The 19,905-nt window shown below is 39.5% G+C and overlaps 2 protein-coding genes across 2 annotated transcripts in view; one reads left to right on the top strand and one right to left on the bottom strand.

Moving 5' to 3' along the window:
- Positions 1-581: 581 nt before the first annotated feature.
- Positions 582-6,388, bottom strand: rnaset2 (ribonuclease T2). Its single transcript, XM_031846000.1, has 10 exons — positions 6,266-6,388; positions 5,414-5,486; positions 5,254-5,308; positions 4,076-4,131; positions 3,772-3,829; positions 3,367-3,431; positions 2,647-2,760; positions 2,373-2,418; positions 2,145-2,219; positions 582-1,972 (listed from the first exon to the last, which is right to left on the bottom strand). The coding sequence occupies exons 2-10, from the start codon at positions 5,482-5,484 to the stop codon at positions 1,778-1,780; spliced, it is 735 nt and encodes a 244-aa protein (XP_031701860.1). The 5' UTR covers positions 5,485-5,486; positions 6,266-6,388; the 3' UTR covers positions 582-1,777.
- Positions 6,389-8,197: 1,809 nt separating this feature from the next.
- myom2b (myomesin 2b) overlaps positions 8,198-19,905 on the top strand; it is a 31,624-nt gene continuing 19,916 nt past the window's right edge. The window contains exons 1-13 of the mRNA XM_031846724.1: positions 8,198-8,266; positions 10,427-10,530; positions 13,377-13,434; positions 13,698-13,852; positions 14,097-14,183; positions 16,367-16,455; positions 16,946-16,996; positions 17,124-17,288; positions 17,697-17,858; positions 18,003-18,144; positions 18,381-18,580; positions 19,193-19,246; positions 19,415-19,542. Coding sequence (XP_031702584.1) covers positions 10,448-10,530; positions 13,377-13,434; positions 13,698-13,852; positions 14,097-14,183; positions 16,367-16,455; positions 16,946-16,996; positions 17,124-17,288; positions 17,697-17,858; positions 18,003-18,144; positions 18,381-18,580; positions 19,193-19,246; positions 19,415-19,542 — 1,374 coding nt within the window. The 5' untranslated portion in view covers positions 8,198-8,266; positions 10,427-10,447. The remainder of the gene's footprint in view (positions 8,267-10,426; positions 10,531-13,376; positions 13,435-13,697; positions 13,853-14,096; positions 14,184-16,366; positions 16,456-16,945; positions 16,997-17,123; positions 17,289-17,696; positions 17,859-18,002; positions 18,145-18,380; positions 18,581-19,192; positions 19,247-19,414; positions 19,543-19,905) is intronic.

Genomic DNA, 19,905 nt, shown 5'->3' with positions numbered 1-19,905 from the left:
GGGGGTCAGGTCTGCTGTTCTACCTGGGTCAAGTGTCTAGCCGATGTGGGCTTTAATTTATTTCTAAAATAACATCTTCTTTATTTAATCAGAGTAATTCGCCATCAAATGCTTAAGCTGTGATCCTCAAACTTGTGGTTTGACAGGATTTGGACCACATTTAGAATATAGCTGGCCCATAGTTTTGAGGCATTTTAGCACTATTGAAAATGTAATCAGATGTGTCCAGTCAATCTGCTGTGATGTCTTGTGGGAGGAGATTCAGGATTATGGACTGGTGTCTTTGTCCCGGAAGGATTAAGGCTCTGTAAGGAGATCACAACATTAATATTCATACCCTCTGAGTAGATGTGGAGAGATAGAAAGACTGGCATAGTGATATACTATTCTACATTATACTGCATGCATAGAAAGATAGACAGGTTAAGTTGCACCTTAAAACCAAACGGACTCCTGCCACCACTGTTCTCTATGTCCATTCACAGGTTGCCTTCACTCTCTATTACATAGATTAAACATGCACATAGACACACCTTAATCAATATCGAATGTCACATAATAACTCACAAAGGACTTGATGGTAGATTGATTTGATATCCAATATTTTATTGAGATTTAAAAAAATTACCTTTCAGTTTAAAGAGAATTTATTTATCTATGCACAAAAACAGCAATTGTCAAACGGCGTCAATAAAAACAAGTAATTGTAAAAATCAGCTGGGATTAGGTAGTGTTCACGAGATCATTTGCTACATCCTTGAGAAACAGGTATTTCATCTGTACGGTGCAGGCCTAGAGCATATGTGACAAAAATGGTGTATAAATCAACTTGTGTTTAGTGTGGGTCGTGAGGTTTCCATGGCAAAGTACTTGGGTATTTGGATTTATATTTACTAAAACAGAGCGCTGTAGCATTTACTCATTACACCACATACTATATTTCATTTCTAGTCTATACATTGGTTCAATGGTTTTAAGTTCACAAATGTGACCAACAGTCATTTATTAGCACCATGGACAAACCTAACCATTAAATACTGGCCTAAGTACTTGGTTCATATTCTTCAGAAGGTAGTTAATGATAACTCCCACTAGTTCATAATACCTGAAAGCTGTGGATGTTATTGCAATGCAGCAGTGTTTGTTTAAAAATGGTGGGCCCTTGCCCCCGAAAGCCCTTACAGATATACATATTACCCAATAGTATTTGTGCAGTGAATTAACAAAAGAGAACACCAGCTAATGTTATGTATTGTATGAATGTAATCATCATAATGTAGCTAAACCTCAGCCCCGCAAAAAAAGAGATGGCACATAAGCACACAGATGTGATATAAAATATGGCCAGATGTTACAAGATATGAAACTCATTTGCCAACAAGATACAGTACATAAACTGTTCACCTGCCTGACCTGAACTCACGATGCCCCCTTTTGAGCAATGGAAATAAACATGCCGTGCACTATATCGGATTCATGTACGAGCAAGTGTCAGGATGGGACATAATTCCATTAAAGCACTACGTAGTAGTGGTGTGTCCTGGTCTTTGTAGGATATAAAAACAGCAATGCACTTAAAGGAGATTTTGTTTTCAAGTACCTGTCACAGCCAGAATTTTCACACAGTTCAAAATGTTTTCAGGCTGCACTGATTGTGTGAGGGTATGTTTGTCATTAAAATGTATTATGTTCATTGTCATTCCTGAGCAAAATATAATTGTGATTAAGTCACAGTGCAGTTTTAGTTGTTGCGTTTCAGTTCGCACATGTGTGTGTTCTATGAAGGAGGTGGGTAGTAAACAGGCATATCATGGTCACACACACTGAACCCAGATGCCTTGTCATCAGCAATGAGATTGTGCCAGTCTCCCTTAGACATCTTCTCCGTGGTAAACTGTTTCTCACAGTCCATGAGGGTGAAGTCAGGGTTGAAACAGATCTCAATCTGCCCCAAAATCTGGACATCAGCGTTCTGTGAAACACAAAAACACACATTTTAACTATCTAACAGACTGTCAGCTGACATTTGAAACACAGCTTAAATGCACTGATACCTGACAGAACAATGCATTTCTGTAAAGTAGGACCATGCAAAACACCCAACAGCAAATCATAATTTCATTATTTGAATGAAATGTTTCTACCTTTGCTGGATGGACACATTGGATCTTAGGTTTGATGTTGTAGAAGTTCTCTATGACTCCTTCAATTTGTGAAAGCTACACCCAGACACATTAGGAAGACAAGAGGCAATCTTATTATTACGAGGCACTTTATTCCTAACATAACAAATATTTAAGATTCTGATATACCATACAAATTATACATATACACACACACACAATGTAATGTAAAAATCTAAATATACCTACTTTGTAATATGTTTCTGAAGGGATAATGTCAAACTTCTTCAGGATGCTACAATAACAGAAACTCAGATTTATATTTGATTATACTTTCATCCAGAGTGACTTTAAAATAAGCATACAACAGTAGTTGGGATTCTGTGAGCTACTCTGTGGACAGCAAACTTCTGCAGGGTTAACATTGATCAGTACCATCAAGACAATACAAAGAACTAGAAACATTCTGTCAGAGGAAAGAAGTGTGTGCATGTGCCCGTGTGAGGGTGTGAATGTGCGGTACCTGTCCAAATCCAACTTGTGGTACAGTTCCAGTCCCTTGCTGAAGTACTTATGTTGACTATTCAGAGAAGCTGCTTTGGCTGCACATGTACCATGTTTGTGCCACTCATACTTCCTGTTGAAACAAACAAGAATGTATAGGTTTTACAATAATTGTGTACAAAGTAATGCCAGGAGTACAGTACATGATAATGACAATCTCAATGCTTAATATTTATGACTGGACTCCACAAAACTCTGAATATGATCCTGTGGTCAGAGCTGGTTAACAATACATATCTGAGCACAGTGTGCTTGTCAACAACAGTCTATAAATGCATGAAGCAGCATTTTAAAGTGTATTCCCAGATTTATAGAGAGATTGGATATACTTTATAATAACTGTGCAGTAGAGGACCAAGAAGGCAGGTAGGCTGGATATTGCTGTCAGAGAAAAAAAATGGAAGTAAATGCCTGTAGTATTTAGAGGCCATGTGAAATTTGTGGCTGTGTATGGTGGACTAAAGTACATCAATCTCCAGTACTACAATCAGTAATGCAGTAGTTATTATCACCATGTCAATTACTTGCATATCCAAATACACAATGGACGAATGCAAGATAATAATAATGTGGTAGTGACACAGTAATATAGTCTATAAAACTAGAACATACCAGACTAAAGAAAGTCTCAGACAGATTGACAGACAGAAGAGAATGTAAGGATTGATTGATATAATACCAGAATGAAGCAGACGAACTGTTAAGCAAGTCAGGCCAACTCTTCTTCATGTCTGGAAGCAGGTCCTGAGAAAACACACCCAAAAACAGATTTGTTTTATCCATCAGTATACCAGCTGAAGAAAAGGAGAATAACGTCATTCATTTACCCTCCCAAATTAGTAATGCCAAATTAGACTGTCTCCGTTTGGTGTGCTTTAGATTAAAAGAGCTTTTGATTCAGCTTCCTGAAGAGTATGAAGTACACTCCCGCTTCTTCTTTGTCCTGCCAATTGACATCAGTACAACCGTTGTCCGTCTGTTTTTCTTGGTGAATTAAAAAGGACTGTCTTACAGAAAGAATATATTAATTACTTGGATTTTACACCCAGTTATAACGACACACTGAGCCTGAACAGTGTTGTACCTCTATTTGAGAAGAGTTGAAATGCCACGATGAATTGCAGTCGATCCCTTTATCTGGCCTGGAAAACAGTTAAGATTCAGAATGTTAGATAGCTCACTTGCCCACTCATTCGCAGAGAGAGAACCGTAGTAAAAACAGGAATTGCAACCAGGCAACAATGACTTATTCATGACATTTTCAGACAGGACAGTTACTCGTAACCATTTTTTAAAGTGGCAATACCTAACAGGTAGTTGTTAACATCTGCCATGCTGATAGTGAAAATAGGACGCTCTTATCTGATTCAAACCACACATAAACATACCAAAGTCCATGTAGTGTCCAGTAGCTGATGTTGGGATGACAAACTGGCTGTTCCATCTGAAATGTATACAACATTTTTATTGTTATTCCATCTGGACGCATAAACCTAACACTTCATTATGTTATTGGTATAATTGAAATGAGCACAAAGCAAGTTTTGGAGAGCAGCTACTCGGGCTGCAATTAATGATTATTTCTGTTAGTGATTCATTTGTATTATTCTTGGATGAACCGTTTCATTGTGAGACATGAAATGAACAATAACTCCAACCCTTTAAACAAACAGTATGCCCTTAAAATAGATAAAGTTCTACATTTTCCCAGTAAGGAAACTCGCACTGTCAAGTGAAACTGCAGCAACGTTGCAGTTAAGAATCTACACGTACATCTCCTCGGTTGAGTCTTGGTATATTGCAATTATAAAACGTCTTAAAATTGCCTCGATAGAATCTCGTACTGAGAATTTTACTTTGTCAATCATTGAGCAAAATGAGACCCAGAGCAAATGAATGGCCAAACATTTGCCACCCTAAACATAAACGTGTCATACCAAGACTACAATCTTGCCAAACCTTCTGACGCACAACGAGGCACATGCTACAAAACGCATAAAAAGGGATGTGTGTTTTGTATCGAGACTTGGTTAAAACTGCATCTTCCTGTTGAAAAACCTCTTGCCTAATCAAACCAGATTGTTGACACACAGCCTGTCTCATGACTCAAACATAGAAATCACATGATATTCAGAGATTAAACGTTTACTCAGCTATACAGTATATAGGTAACATTCTTGGACAATATAAGAGAGAAACATTGCCTGAAGACATTGTCTGGGATACCATGTTATTTACCAGTTGAACACAAATAATGGCTAAATATTATCTGTACATACATTTGGCTGGCCCCACAGATACAGTTATGACTGGAGTAAGGATGCTGCATGATTCATGGGGATATTCACATTCATTTCCTGAGTCGGGAGCTAAAGTTTACGATTATTCTGTCGTCACATAAATGCTGGACACAAAGCCTATGGCATTTTATACTGCATGTATTAGCCTAGTGGCCAGCGTCCTCCTCCTTCATTATTGCTCCTCTACTCTTGGTTTAAGTCATTTCCCGACAGAAGGCCACAGCTGAATTTAATCCCAGAATCAGTAAAGGCAGAAAGAAACTCACACTACAGAATGTGCTTGGCCAGTGGTGGGTCAGGATCAGTTTGGTCCAAATGTGTCTGAAATACATGCACACTTTAATTAATTAAAATAACAGCTAGTTCACTAGAGCATCCACCATCATATTCATCTACATGCACAGTGTATTATTGTGTTGTACTCACGGAGGTGAAATCACGAAGGCGGATGACAGGGCTGCTGCCAGGCCGAGCAGAAGAGGGGAGCAGAGCTTCATGTCTGAAAGATGATGGATTTGTCAACAGCTGCTTTCATGCAGGACTCAGTATTGAACATGAACCCCAGGTTCCTCCAACATTCACATTATAACACTATCAACAACGTCCAGAGAGTAGAATTGATTCCATAAAACATTTGTGACTCTGGGGAATTCATGCATTCAAGTACAATTCTATAATAATGGATCTTGATTAAACTGTGTTACAGAAATTGTAGATGTTAGACAAGATTACGAAGCGAGAGAACCTGGCGCATGCGCAGAATGATAGTCCAAAACATGTTTTGGCTTTAAGTGCGTGATTTAGACCTCATGTGACCACTTAATTAGACAATGAACACATACCTTTAACACAGCAACCTCTCCCTCAAATACACAAACATTACATTACATGTTTGAAACTTATCCACGCATAACCAGGACCAGTTTATATAACAGTATTATCAATCAGGGGAACAATTGATCTATCTAAAGATATATATATATATATACTCAACTTGTGCTAACATGGGCTGTACACTGTCGCAACTCAGGCTGAAGTTCCCACTATCATAATGAAATAATGATCGGTGAAACATGCCCTGCTACAACCCACAAAGTCACTGTGCCAAAGACGGGCTACGTCCTAGAAACATGGCATCAATAATTTCGTAAGTTGAACGTTAAACTATTGTTTAAATGAACGAATCTTCAAACGTGAACAACGAGCGTAATACCGACTTCATGTTTAAACCAAACAACCCTTACATTTAAATACATATAATGTTTACATATGCCTCACCTTCTGCCGGATATGTGTGCAAAACAAATGTGTGGTGGTTACTTAAGTGTTGCGCAGGTCATCATGTAGAAAACTGTGCATTACACAGGACAGGGACTTGTGTTGTTGATGTCCCGCAGACGATTCACTGACGTGTGCGCCGTTGACGTCGTGCGTCGTCACGTGGTAGAGTGGTTGGGTTGGCTTGATTTGTGGTCCGGCCCGCGCCGGCGGGTCCTTGTTCAGCAGGTTAGCTGATGTAACAGTGTACGATCGTCCCTTATATTGCACTCTTCTCATATACAGTACATTAATGATATATATATATATATATTTATTTATTTTTACAAGAAAGTATTACAGCAGCAAGCTCTGAGATATTGATCTACATTGAAGACAAATAATAAATATTAATGTTTTTTTTTCTAATTTACCAACTCAGATTTGACAGAATTGTCAGTTTTTATAACACAACTGCATTCTGATTAAGACAACTATACAGATTTGGGAGAGAATACACCAGATTAAAAGTCTGATCAGCGTGCTTTGGCAACAGCATTTGTGAAATTTTACAGCTGTCCTCATAAAGCGTGTCAATGGAGAGTGTCAGTTTCACAATGTGTTCACCAAAAATGATTTACAGTAATTCATCTCTAGGCAGTATCAGGGTGTACATGCACACACACACACACACACACACATATATATACAGTATATGTATATTAGTGCTGTAACGGATTGTAAAACTCACAGATCAGAGTCACGGATTGATCACAGACCTATTTTGTTTTTGCCACCATCCCAAAACTTATTTCAACCGCTCTGAAGTCTGTAAACCATAAACAATTCTAAATATTATCCTTTTACTTTGTTATTGTATTTCATGTTTTTTTTTTCTTTATAAAACACACACAATTCAAATGGTTAGGAAAGAAAAGATTGTATTTTTATCGATTAAAACAAATCTTGTTAGTAGTTTTAATGAAAATTTGCCACCTCATTAGTGGGGAGCCCTGGCTCACCAACGTCTCACTGTCAGCCAACAACATAATGTACTAAAAGTATCACTGGGCTGCGGTTACAGTGTGCTTGCACATGACCAACAGAGGGCTCTTTCGACCTCAGACAGACGTCTTTCCTCTTTTTGATTCTACGCCCTTGTTAACACATTACACACTCTCACCAAAGCCACCGCCCTGCCACTCTCTCACTCTTTTCTCAAGTGTAACTCCGTGTTTTCCCATCATTTGATTTTGCCTCAGATGTGAAATGTGTTTCACTGCTCCTCCACTGTGTCAGGAATAGTCTAGCTGTAACTGTAGCTAGTTTTATAAATAGGCCATGGCCAAAGTTCAGCATGCGACTCAGTGTCTCAAGATGTTTCAGATGGAGAAAGATCTTACAGAGCGACTAAAATACTGGTTAAAGTGTAGCTAGAAAGATTCAAATCTATGTGTGAAACGGCCATATACGGTGGATATATGCTGCAACATTGAATTTAAAATACATTTTCAGAGTTTTAAGGTGCATGCTCTATAAGCTCTGAAATGCTCTCTAACGTATGTTTTATAATTCGTCAACTATGCCATTATGGTATGGAAGAAATTAGAGTGAGCAGCCTTGTTGCAATGTGGTTCTTGAATAAGCTCACTGTCTTGCTGCCTATTCTAAAAATGCTGCTTGAAAATGTGGCAGTGCCCCCATAACAGATGCTGTGCATTGTCTAGATCAGGTGATATACTTGAATAACCAGTTGATGAGCATCAGTTGTTGAGCTAACATCCCAGAAAACAGCAATTGGACTACTAAAATCAAAGAGTTGACTGGTTGTGGTGGCCCTGAGTCTTGAAGGATACTGGTTATATATAGGCAGGCTCTCTTTCCTTATTAGGCCTCAGGGAAAGGCAGGCGGGGGTCGGTTGAAGGCGGGTGGTGGTTTTTGTTGGCCTGGTACTTGGTTTAGGCTGACTCCCGGTGGATTCAGGCTGTCAACCGAAGTCGCTGCAAAGGAAATCTCAAGGGGTAAGAAAGCTATAATTTCCTTCTCTTTTTTTTATTTCTATCACCTTTGTATCCTCAGCTTTGAGTCTACTCTTGTTTCAAACCCAAGTGCAGCTGGTGGGATTAGTGGGGTGGAGGAATTAGGGAAAGACCAAATGATGTTGTTGTTTGGCCCTATCAAGTGCTGATGATACTCAAAGTGATGAATGATGAATGATGATTTTATGACTCTTAATTGACTCTTAATTGGTTAAAATGGAGTCCCTCTGGAGAATACAACTCGGTGGGGACACTTAGGACTGTTGCTTCAGTGCACAAATTGCTGGTGTGTAGTTCTGGGACTCATACCATGTTGACTTTGTTTGATCTTAAAATAATACAAAGGAGCCATTATTATTCCATTGTATTAGAATTGCCACTATTGAGCACACAGCAAGTTGTGGTATCCAAATAGCAACTGTTCGGAGGTTTTTTACGGTTATGGTTGAGAGTTTCAGAGGTTTACTGTTGCAGGCGGCGTGGCTCGGGTGTCATTTGGCAGACATTTGTGCTGTTACAGTCTTGGCTGGACTGACAGAGGCAGAGGATAGCCAGTGAGGTGTAGGGCAGATGGGACTATAATATGACAAGTCTGCAGTGAAAACTTGCCTGAGGGCAGTTGAATTTAATGCTGATTTTCTTTGGAAGCACGTCTCCCTATGTCTGCAGCTTTCATTTAGATTTTGTGACACTGCTCTAGAGAGTGTTGCATGAATAAACTGTACTAACTCACAAGAGACAATAGGGACTTAAGCTGGTTTGTTGTTCCTTGAGTAGGGTGAAGAACATTTTCTGTGATACATTAGTATTATTATGGAGCTCTTCTACTGCACAACAACATGATTCAACCAGGATTGCCTTTAGGGGTTGGGGGCATTATGATATCATGTATCTGATTGTCTGGCTGCTTGATTAGCGGTTTTAAGACATTAGAAGTGAGTAAAACATGGGTTAAGTGTTTCAGAGATGTGGTAAACAGGAATGTCTTTGCCATCGGAGCACATCTCAGTAGCTTTCAGGGTGTGGTTGGCCAGGGAGAATCGCTTCATGTTTCATCTGTCCTTATTTCTGGTGAGGCAATTATGTTTGAATGCCGCTATGACTGCATGATGTCAAAGTTATGCTCTTGCGTTGGTATGTGTACTGTAAAACGTCTTATGTCAGACACAGAACAACTTAAACTACCAGTGATACGTGTGTAGCAGTGGTTCCCTGGCTTTCTTTTTTTGTATCATCAGCTTTATTCATGCCATGTTATGTCTAAGTCTAGTTATCAGTGCAGGATGTGAGGTGAATAATAGAAACGTCTTATGATAAGAGCTGTTTTGTAGAGCTCACACTAAGTAACAAATCTCTCATATTTCATTTAGTAGTGTTTTATTCACTTGTGTTTAAAGTTGAAAATAACTGTATTCGCGGTCCACTACTGTATATAAAACTGTAATGAATATACAACTGCTCATGCTGAATTTGGAGCTGTCAACGTAATGGAAAGTGCAGCTGTACTCGGTCAGTTACTGTTCATATACATCACTGGTCCAACAATAGACTACATCCATGCCTTTTCTTTATGTATGTACATGTGTGTCTTTAAATCAATATAATGTCACCTTGTCATTCCTAAAGCTGACAGTGAGACTGCTGTGTTTGTGTTTGACAGTGTTAACAAGTCTATGTGTCCAAATCCCAGGAGGGCCTTTCTTTTTCCAAGGGATGAGGCAGTTAACACATATATTTTCCACTTATCTTACATATTGTTGCAAATGACCAAGACAGGACTCTGTTTCTAAAAGCCCCCAAATGTCCTGTTTGTGTTGTATTGCTGTTGTGTCTTAACCAGGTCTCCCCTAAAAATGAGAGCCTGTGTTTCAATGAGATTACCCGTATTGATAAAGGTTTAATAAAAAATACACGCTCCTCGGGATAATTAACAAACTCTGTCCTTCCTTTGGTTGTCTTCATGACAGCATCATTGAGTGCATCAACTTCCTGAAGTCACGTTGACAGTCCTTTAGGGTTGGTAGCCCTTGTGTTTGTGTATGTTGGCGTCACTGTGTTGCTGGTCCGACTTGTAGGTGAGGATCTACTGTACTTTGTTACCATGTCAGTCTGTGTGTGTGTGTTTTGTTGCTGGTCCAACAGGTCAATATCTACAGTGTCACCATGTCAGTGTGGATGAAACGTGGGAATTACAACCATGAATACCGCCACAAACAGAGCAAATATGTGGTTAAAGAATACAGCAGGTACATGTTACACTCTAATGCTAAATACAACTAAAACATTAAGCTAACAGTAGTATTGTAACATTAGTAAGCTTTGACTATAGGTTAGAATAGAGGGCTAACCTGGTTAACATAAAACTAACATCAAGACAAAACTAATCCCGAGCTGGGCATGCTAAACTTGAAAATTGTTTTTTACAATGAATGTCCAAAGGTCATCTTCGAAATCCATATCACAGCATTTTTTTAAAATTAATTTTCTTTTTTTTTTATCGATCCTTTTTGGCGCTATGAAGGCTAATTGAAATTTAGTATTTCTCATGCTTAAGACAGGCTGTCCAAACTTTTAAGCAGCAAGTCTGATCCTCGTGCCTTTTCCACAGATACAGTACAAAACACCACAGGAAAGGTTTGTTGCCGAGTGTGTTGTTAGATTTCAAGTATAACTTAAATTGGATTGACTTTACAAATTTTTACTCAGGCCTTTGTAAGCTGTATTGTGTAGAAAAATAGTCAAACAATCCCCAGTTTTCACTCCAACAAAGTCCAACACAGTGGGGGGGGGGAGAAGCTAACACATTTCTTGTCACATTCTGCAACTGTTTAGTGCTGCTGTGATTGGTAACTATGTAGCGTGTTTAGGTATTAGTGTTTGTTTTTGTGTGCTGTGTGTTTCATGTACTTACACCTTTAAAAATCTTTTTATTTCTGCTGCTCACTTCTTTTTGCTTCTTTTTTGTTTTTGCTAATAAGCAGCTAACCAGACACAAGTCTGTCTTTGTTAAACTTATACTTTTAACAAAGTGCTCATTGGCAGGTGTTGAATTATCTTCACTCATCTGGTGGTACTGCTCTTGTAGAGCTTATTTTCCTAACTGATTCCCTTGTCTTTTATTTCAAACTCAAGTAAGTATGCAGCTTGTATGTGTAACGTGCCCTGAACACTGATTGACTCATTTGCCGATGAAATATAAGTTGTCACATTTATGTTCAAAATAATTATTCCTCCACAGACCGTTCAACAAATCCAGGCACAATTAAACAACAACAAGAGATGATATTTTTTCTTCTTCTTCAAATATAATCAGTCCTAGTTGTGTAGGTGACAAAGCATATGGAGTCTGTTCTTTTCATAGGTTTACCCGCTCTCCTTTACGGAGCAGCCCCCTGACATTTTTCTTATTTTGCTGATTTGGACAAACCCGAACACATCCACAGGCTGCCTAAATTGTCATCATACTCCAACCTGGCATCCACCTGCAACACAAGACATTACTTTTGGTCATCTTCCTCTCTTAATATGCAACATGGCCCCTCCAGCCTCGGTCTCATCACAGTGGTGCCCAAACCAACTGCTCTGTCTGTTGCTGCCAGCTGATTCTCTGGACTGGAGGGTGCTCCCCTCCATTTCGCGGCGGCAGTGGTGGAATGACATCAGGCCTGAAGGCTTTGTGGACGCAGTGATGAAAGACTCCTTCCCACTGCTGGCTGTGTCTCCCCTGGTGACAATCTCCTGCTCTCAGGCAACAGGCCTGTTGCCAGCTCTGGGGCAGCCTCTCGTGGGTTGGGCCTTCAGTGGCATAGTCTGCTGAATATAAGATTTGGCAATGCGCAAAGAGACTGTGTACAGCAGCAAAAAACAGGGAGGATGTTGTGATAAATCATCGTCCTTCTCTTAAACAGCTGTGTCAGCCACAATGGTTCTCGACAAAAATGACTCTACAAATCTACAACAGTTATTGTTGTTGTCCAGGAGGCTCGGTTTACAAATGACGGCAATATGTCAGTTTATTTATTTGAGATTCTCAAGGCCTGATCATATTTTCTGTGCCCAATGGTGTACAGGCAGACCATAATAACCACATTTAAAGCTAACGACTCTCTGAAGCTCAGACTGCCATGTCTTCAACACAGATGTTGAACAGTAATCCTGTAATGCACCCTCTTTAAAAAAAAAGCTTGTATTTTGGGTGCTCAAGGCTCTCTGATGCCAGCCACCAGAGCCTTCCTATGACATTTTTGTTACATTGGTGTCTCTTCCCCCCTCACAGAGGAGTCATTAGTGTTGATAGGCTGCTGGGTAAAGTCAGGCTCAGTCAAGGAGGCTTTACCTCTCTGTCTCTACTAGGGAAAGTTCATGGAAGGTGTCCTGCATTCTTTGCATGAATCAGGTTTATACCCTTCTGTCTTATAGATCGCAGGGATTAAAAGCTTTGGACTTCTCTCCCAACCCCCCAAAAAGTAATTTGTAATCCTAATATGGCAGCAACCACAGACACAACAGCCCATGTTCCAATAAGAAGGTGGGATTGGTGGATCAGTACTGTTTTTTTACTAATAATTTCAAATTTAGGTGCTCTGCTCCAGAGAAAAGTGAGCTGGTTTGCAGAGCTTGCCAGAGGCCACCATCTTTGCTCATATAGCTTTGAATGTAATGGATAATCTTTATTTAAAAGTATTTTTATAGTTACAAAAACGGCAAGAAACAATGTAGAATCAGATTTCAAGCACTGGCTATAGACTGCATACAACCTGTTGCACATATCAAACCAAACGTACATACTGCACAGCACTAAAGCTACTTTGGAGGCTTGTTATTTGGGCTGCAAGGCACCTGAATAAGTGAACCGTCAAGAAGCCCCATATACACTCAACAGCACAAGGCATTTTTCTCACACAGTTATTGTTTTGAAACTAGTGTTACTTACTGTAAATGTTATTTGGGCAGAGATGCGCCCTTATATCAGGCTACTGTCACACCTTGAATATTTTTAGACAGTAGGTACATGTTCAAAATGACATTTTAACCACCTGTGTAGACGGACAACATTGATTGTCAGCAAAACTGACCTACTGTTTGTCTTTAGTTCTGAGGCGATGGAGGAAAGATATGAGCACAAAACACGACGTCGCATCCAGGAAGTGGTAAGAATTTATGAACTTTCCCTGTCCAGACCTGCATATAACATTCAATGAAAATGGTGTGTTATTATATGTACTCTATACTTATTGAGACAATAGTAGTTAAACTGCATTGTTTTAAAAATGGTTGTAGGTGGAGTTTATTAATATTTATTTGTTAGAATATAATTGAGTATAGATGTAGAAAATATAGCAATGTGGCGGGTGTGTGAGTAAGAGATGTATATTATTTATTTGCTTATTGGTATTCTTGTTTCCCTGTCTAGGTAAGGACAAAGATGACGGACAAATATGTACACGAGGAGCCGATGATCAGGGGACCACAGTTCATGGCCAGACTCAGATCCCACATCGTGTTTGAAAATACTCCAATCAAACTCTTCTGTACTGTTGAGGGCTTCCCCATGCCTGTTGTAAAATGGTGAGTAAGGCCTAGAAACCCATTTTTCTTTTAACATGGTAAGTTAATTCATTTTTTTCTTTGACAGTTACTCAACCGAAGACTTTCATGAGGATAGGATGGCCTAGCTATCTATTTATTTTCTTCTTAAGATATAATAGTAATATGATTGTAGATCTGTTACTAAAGTTGCTGCTAAAATGTTTTCTATTATGGTTCCACATGCCTTTATGCTAGTGAGCAATCATTTATTTCTCTATTTCAGGTATAAAGATGGTGTGATCCTGTGCTTGATCTGTGGACCGTACCTGTATGAAGCTAAAGGTGGAATCCATACTCTGGAAATCCCAAGGTGCAATAAGTCAAAAGACAGACTTTTAAAAATTATTTAAAAGGTCTCCTGCGGTGGTTTTGACCACTTGATAAGCTGTTTTTTTTAACATTAAAATGGGCACTCACCAATTTTACTCATAAAGGTCAGTTAACGTGATACAGTTTTAGTACTACTCGGCTTGTGAAAGCAGTTGTAAAACGTCTTCTGTGGCTCTGGGGAGAGCTTTGTAATGTCAAAATGTAGAAATTTAAGAGAAAACATGCGTTATAAACTGCAGATATGGAGATTGAAAGATCAGGGTGTTTATCAGGTAGAAAATGTGTAATGTGTAATGAAAGATTTGAGTTGCATTATGTAAATTGTAGGATCTATCATTTTTGACCAATTTGTCGCCTATCCCAAGACTAAATATTGAATCATCAGAAAGTGTTCTCGTCAGTCCCATCAGGGTCGGTGCACAGATTCAAACTAAAGTATTAACGTCAGAGTCAGCTGACTGAACGCTCTCCCTCCAGTCTTAGGAAGCTCAGCTGTTGCGAGTGCTGACTTCAGTGCTACGTGATCCTCAAGGATTCTTTCAGTCATCACTATCTCCTTGGATACAGTCACCTTTAGCGCCGTCTGTCTGTTACTTACACACAGTTCAGCCAACAACCATAACTCCTTAAAAAGATAATAAATACTCCTTAACCCCATCACCCTCCTGTGTGGTCTAAAATCCACAGGATGGATTACCATTTACACTGAATGCTGTGTGTTATAAGTGGAAACAAATAGGCTAGAAGACTTTAGAGGATACATCCCTTTTGACTTACAAATTTCCAGCAGCTCATTGTAATCTTAAGCCTTGCTCATGACAGACAGAAGAAATGCAGAATCCCTACCCCCCAGCTTCTCAGTCCTAGATCCTTACGCCATGGCATTCCTGTACAGCACCCCTCTCCCCCAACCACGCCCTACACACACACACACACACACACATGCACACACACACACACACACACACACACACACACAGTGCACCAGTGCAAACATTTCTGTGCATTTGAAGGTTTTGCTGAATGCTGCTTATGCAACTTAAAGTCGCCCCCTCTGCCAATAACATCAGAGTCATCTCCTTAGGTCTACACCAGCCTACGCATTCTGCATGGGTTGAAATTCCCATGTTAGCTGACACTAGGGTAATATGAGGTTGTGGAACAGTTGGTGAGGAGAGCATCAGGAAGAGAAAGGGATTCTGAGAGGGAGAGAGGAGGAAGAGTGAGAGACTTAAGGATAAAAGAGAGAATGAAAGAGATTTAACTTAAAGTCACGAATGCATGGCATGTAATGACAGTGAGACCAAAAACATGACTTTCTCTCTACATCCCTCCAACAAACCTGTAAATGCAGTTTTCAGTTTTTGCACCATCTGTGAACAGAACTTCGTCTAGGTCAGAAGCTTCTGCAATTTGCTTGGGGCTTGCTGAGATTGTTTAAAACATCTGTGGCCATATGGCTCGAGAGGGAACAAAAAACATCTCATTCAAATACGATTTAGAGGAAGCATGCAAATCATAAGAGACGCAGAACGTGATGTACTACATCCTGCAAGGATTTGCAGCTTGTAAAATGAGCATTTCTGTGAGAATGTCTTGGAAATTTTAACCAATTCTGACTGAAAAGCCCTGTCATCTATTCTCAAAGAAGACAGGCTTATGTCACAGCGTTGTGGCACTGTCTCCAAGTAGTATATCTAATGCCCAGTCTCGTTTAAGCATGTATCTAACCCGCCAATGCTGTAGGTCCTACTGTATGTGCGAACAGGGCTTTACTCAATCCCTACTGTGCCTTCTCAGCTGCTGATTATCCTTGGCAACATAATGCAGTCATGTGGGAAATGATTGCTTATTTAATGCATTCGTTTCTTCAGTGGTTTACAGTTTACAGTCCTGTTGGAGCAGATCCTTTTGGATATACAGAACATCCAGTACTTAGGCATTTTCCATAATTTTACAGATGACTGTAAACGTTACTAAAGGCTAATTTAAACATCTATGGCTTGATATAAGGTAACTAAGATCCTGCTACGATACAACCCTGACGCGTAGTGTCGTTTGTAGGCTGTTTTAAGCAATCATTTAATCAAAGTACCACAAGAGTCTATGAGAACCTTACAGGTTTATTGACCTGGAAACTTGTGTTGTTGTTTTTTTTCATAGATGCGCAACTGATGATACCGCCCAGTACACTGTGGTGGCTCGTAACAGCCATGGACAGGCCTCTAGTCAGGCCTCCGTCATCGTTAAGAGTAAGTCCTGATTACCCTGTATCTGACGTTGTAGTGTGATGTTTATCATACAGTCCCATAACAACAAGTCTTGAAATATCAAATGTTTGGGTCTTGAATATCACATCCAGTTATTGGAGGTCACATGTTTTCACTGCACAATGGCAGCTCTTTAAACTTCAACTCAAGATTACTCCTTAACTAACTTACATTTATTTTTGGGACACAATACATTTAATGGTAAACTCTGGCAGAGCTGAGCGTTGTTACACAAAAGTGTGAATGATTCGTGAGAACGGGAAGGAGAACTACTGGCCGAGGTGAAAACGCAAATCGGTCTATCTAGAGTGTTTTGGCCGTTCTGGGCTACTGTTGAAACATGATGCCGACTACGTGAAGAGGAACCACTCTTTATGTAGATATGAAATGCTCAATTCTACTTTCACAAGATTCTACATTCCTACATTCACTAATTATGTACTTTTGGTATGTTTCTTTTTTAATCATGTAGGGTTCAAGCAGGAGGATGAGTCCTGTCCATATGCATGGTTGCCTTTCACAGGTAATCATCATGTTCAGAAATGAACTTGGCTATAAAATGTCTCTCTTTTCAAAGTAGTATATGAAACAACAAACCGTTACCACCAGCCCTATTCCATCTCTCTTTCATCCTTTCTCCAATCTCTCAGCTGCTATGCTTCCCGAGATCCATTACACCAAAATCCTCATTACTTTTCTGGATAAGTTTGGACCAGTGTTTGCCACCGAGGGAGACTCTGCCAGGTTGACTGCAACCATGACCCTGAACCCCAACCTGGCCAACCTGCAGCCTGAGGCACAGTGGTATAGAGATGGTAATTGTTGTAAAGTAGCATTTTATGACAGAGTAATTACACTTTAATTGCTGGTAATATATTCTGCCTGACACCCCGATTACCAGACCCAATCTAGTCGACATGCAGCCAGAGCCAGAGGCGGAGCAGAGGAAAAATGGGAATATGTTAAGGACATTTTGATTGCTAATTAATTATAGTGAAAGAAGTTAAATAGACTCTAGTGATATTGCCTCGATTCATGAGTAGTTTAATTTGCCATGTGTACATAAAAGGTACCATGTGGGATAAAAGCACATTTTGATAGGTTCATCTTTTATATTGAAAATCACTAGATGCAGTCAAAGCTCATGTATAATTTAAAGAAACATTGTTTCTAAGCATTATACAGGAAGGGACACTGTATTCATGATCCTGTCTCATTTTCAGACACGCGTCTGTTTGACTCTAAATGGGTGAAGATTGACACTGGCAGAGGTGTCACGACTTTGACCATCCCCAACCTCTTCAAAGATGACGAAGGCCTCTACACAATACGCATGGTCACTAAAGGAGGCAGTGCAGAACACAGTGCATTTGTCTCTGTCTCAGGTAAGAGGGAATGAGTTCTTATTTCATTGTTATTGATTCGTTGTAAAGATGATGGAACAGAACTCTGTTACTATTCTTTCTTAAATATGGATTTCTTACTTATAATATGATTGTTAAAATGCCACTGTGTTACTTCCTGTGAAGATGGTCCCCCCCCAGTCCCTCGTGCACCTGGTGCTCCTATGGACATCAAGATCCACGATGCCAATAGGGACTATGTCATTGTGTCATGGAAACCCCCAAATACCACCACAGAGGGACCGATCCTGGGATACTTTGTGGACAAGTAGGAGTTACTAACACCAACACCATAAATAGATAGCCTGACCAGCATAAAGACTGATTACTGTCAGTCATTACATATGTAGAGTTTGCTTGACTATCTGTACAAGTGAAGGAGTTATTGTCATTAGGTACAGTACAGGGAATCCTCCCTTTTCCTCTACACTGACATATTCTACTGAACTTCTCCTTTCTTTCTCCGCTCTGATCCGATTCCTTTTCCTGATTTTTGTTTTGTAGATGCGAGGTTGGAACTGAAAACTGGACCCAGTGTAATGATCACCCCATAAAGATTTGTAAATACCCAGTGTCTGGGCTGTTTGAGGGACACGCCTACTACTTCAGAGTCAGAGCAGTCAACTCACACGGAATCAGCAAAGCATCTCGCATGTCTGATCCAATTGCCGCTCTGGACCCCACTGAGTTTGAGAGCCTCCATGGTGGGTTTAACTGGATTAGTATAGAGAAATGTCAACCCTGGCTTTTATATTACACCATTTGAAGACTTGAAGAAATGTGTCCTGTAGTCCCTGACATGCCAAATGTCGCTGCCGTTTTGGTATGTTTGGATGGACTGACTGTTGATCATTACTAGTTATGTTGCTGTTTGTATGTCGATGAGATGTGGTTGAAGTGCAATTACTATGCTGCTCCATGACACCCTGAATTATAAAAGGTATAAAAAGATGGTCTATTGTAAATAGTTTACATTTTACTCACTGTAAATTCAGGTAGTTGAGATTTTCTCTGTCTTTGTTTTACATGGGATGCTGCATAATTTATTGCACGTCTGTGAAGTTTGACACTTGTAAGGGTTGTTGTAAAAAGTTGGTTTACGTTTAATGTGATCCTTGGTCAATGCAGTCTTAAAAACGACTGGTACTTCTGTAATCGTTGATCAAAAACTGACAAATAATTTGATATTTGATATTTGTTTATCTATAGCTTAACAATATTATTTTTACAAAATGAACAATAAGTGAAGCCCTGTAACTTCAACATGACAGTAAAGCAGATTGGTGACAATTTTTTATTTTTTTATTTTCCTTTAGCCAAAAAACTCGGCGGAAAACTAGATGTTGTGTCTTACCATGATGAAGTTGAAGGTGAGTTTTGACTGAAATTGATACATATCTACAGGATATGTATTATTACAACATATCCTTTCAGTATATTTCTCTACAGAGTAGGAAGAAAGCAGTGGGTTCCTCATAGTGCTATTGTGTATGTGTACTGTATCATCTTTGTGTGTGTGTGTGTGTGTTTCTCTGTAGCTGATGGAAAGCCACCAGGTGCTCCATCAGGAATTTATGCCTCAGAAATAGACAGGACATATGTTGTTCTGAGCTGGAAAGCACCTGGATATTCCAGCAAGGCTCCCATGTGGTACTACATAGAAAAGGTAACAAAACATGTCACACTGTTACCAATGCTGCTTGTCATAGGCCTACTCCTCTTTCTACTTGGAAGTCTAGAGGTGGATTAAAAGAACAGGATAACACTATTTTACGAACTATTGCACACGTATATGCGCCCTTTTAAGGTATACATACGAGTGAAAACATACTCACTCAGACACAAACGCACAACAGCGAAACTGCTAAAATGATTATTAGAAGAATATTATTGTTGTTGCACAATGATTTATAGAAATTTCCTTCTCCCCTTATTTATATTCATTTATTTATTTATTTATTTCCTACCTTTGTTTTATTCCGGTTTCTCTGTTGTTGCAAACAAATACGAAATAGAAAATAATTGAATA

This window comes from Anarrhichthys ocellatus, unplaced genomic scaffold (genome assembly GCF_004355925.1).
Source record: "Anarrhichthys ocellatus isolate YVR2014 unplaced genomic scaffold, GSC_Weel_1.0 scaffold6, whole genome shotgun sequence".
Taxonomy (NCBI): Eukaryota; Metazoa; Chordata; class Actinopteri; order Perciformes; family Anarhichadidae; genus Anarrhichthys; species Anarrhichthys ocellatus.
This window is presented reverse-complemented; position numbering and strand designations above follow the sequence as displayed.

What these genes read in the sequence shown, in the direction of transcription:
- rnaset2 (XM_031846000.1), bottom strand. Translation starts at nt 5,484, where the DNA reads ATGAAGCTCTGCTCCCCTCTTCTGCTCGGCCTGGCAGCAGCCCTGTCA. An exon ending in GGCCAAGCACATTCTGTAGT is followed by an intron (nt 4,132 to 5,253) that starts GTGAGTTTCTTT and finishes TATACATTTCAG; the next exon opens with ATGGAACAGCCAGTTTGTCA. An exon ending in TGGACACTACATGGACTTTG is followed by an intron (nt 3,830 to 4,075) that starts GTATGTTTATGT and finishes ACTGTTTTCCAG; the next exon opens with GCCAGATAAAGGGATCGACT.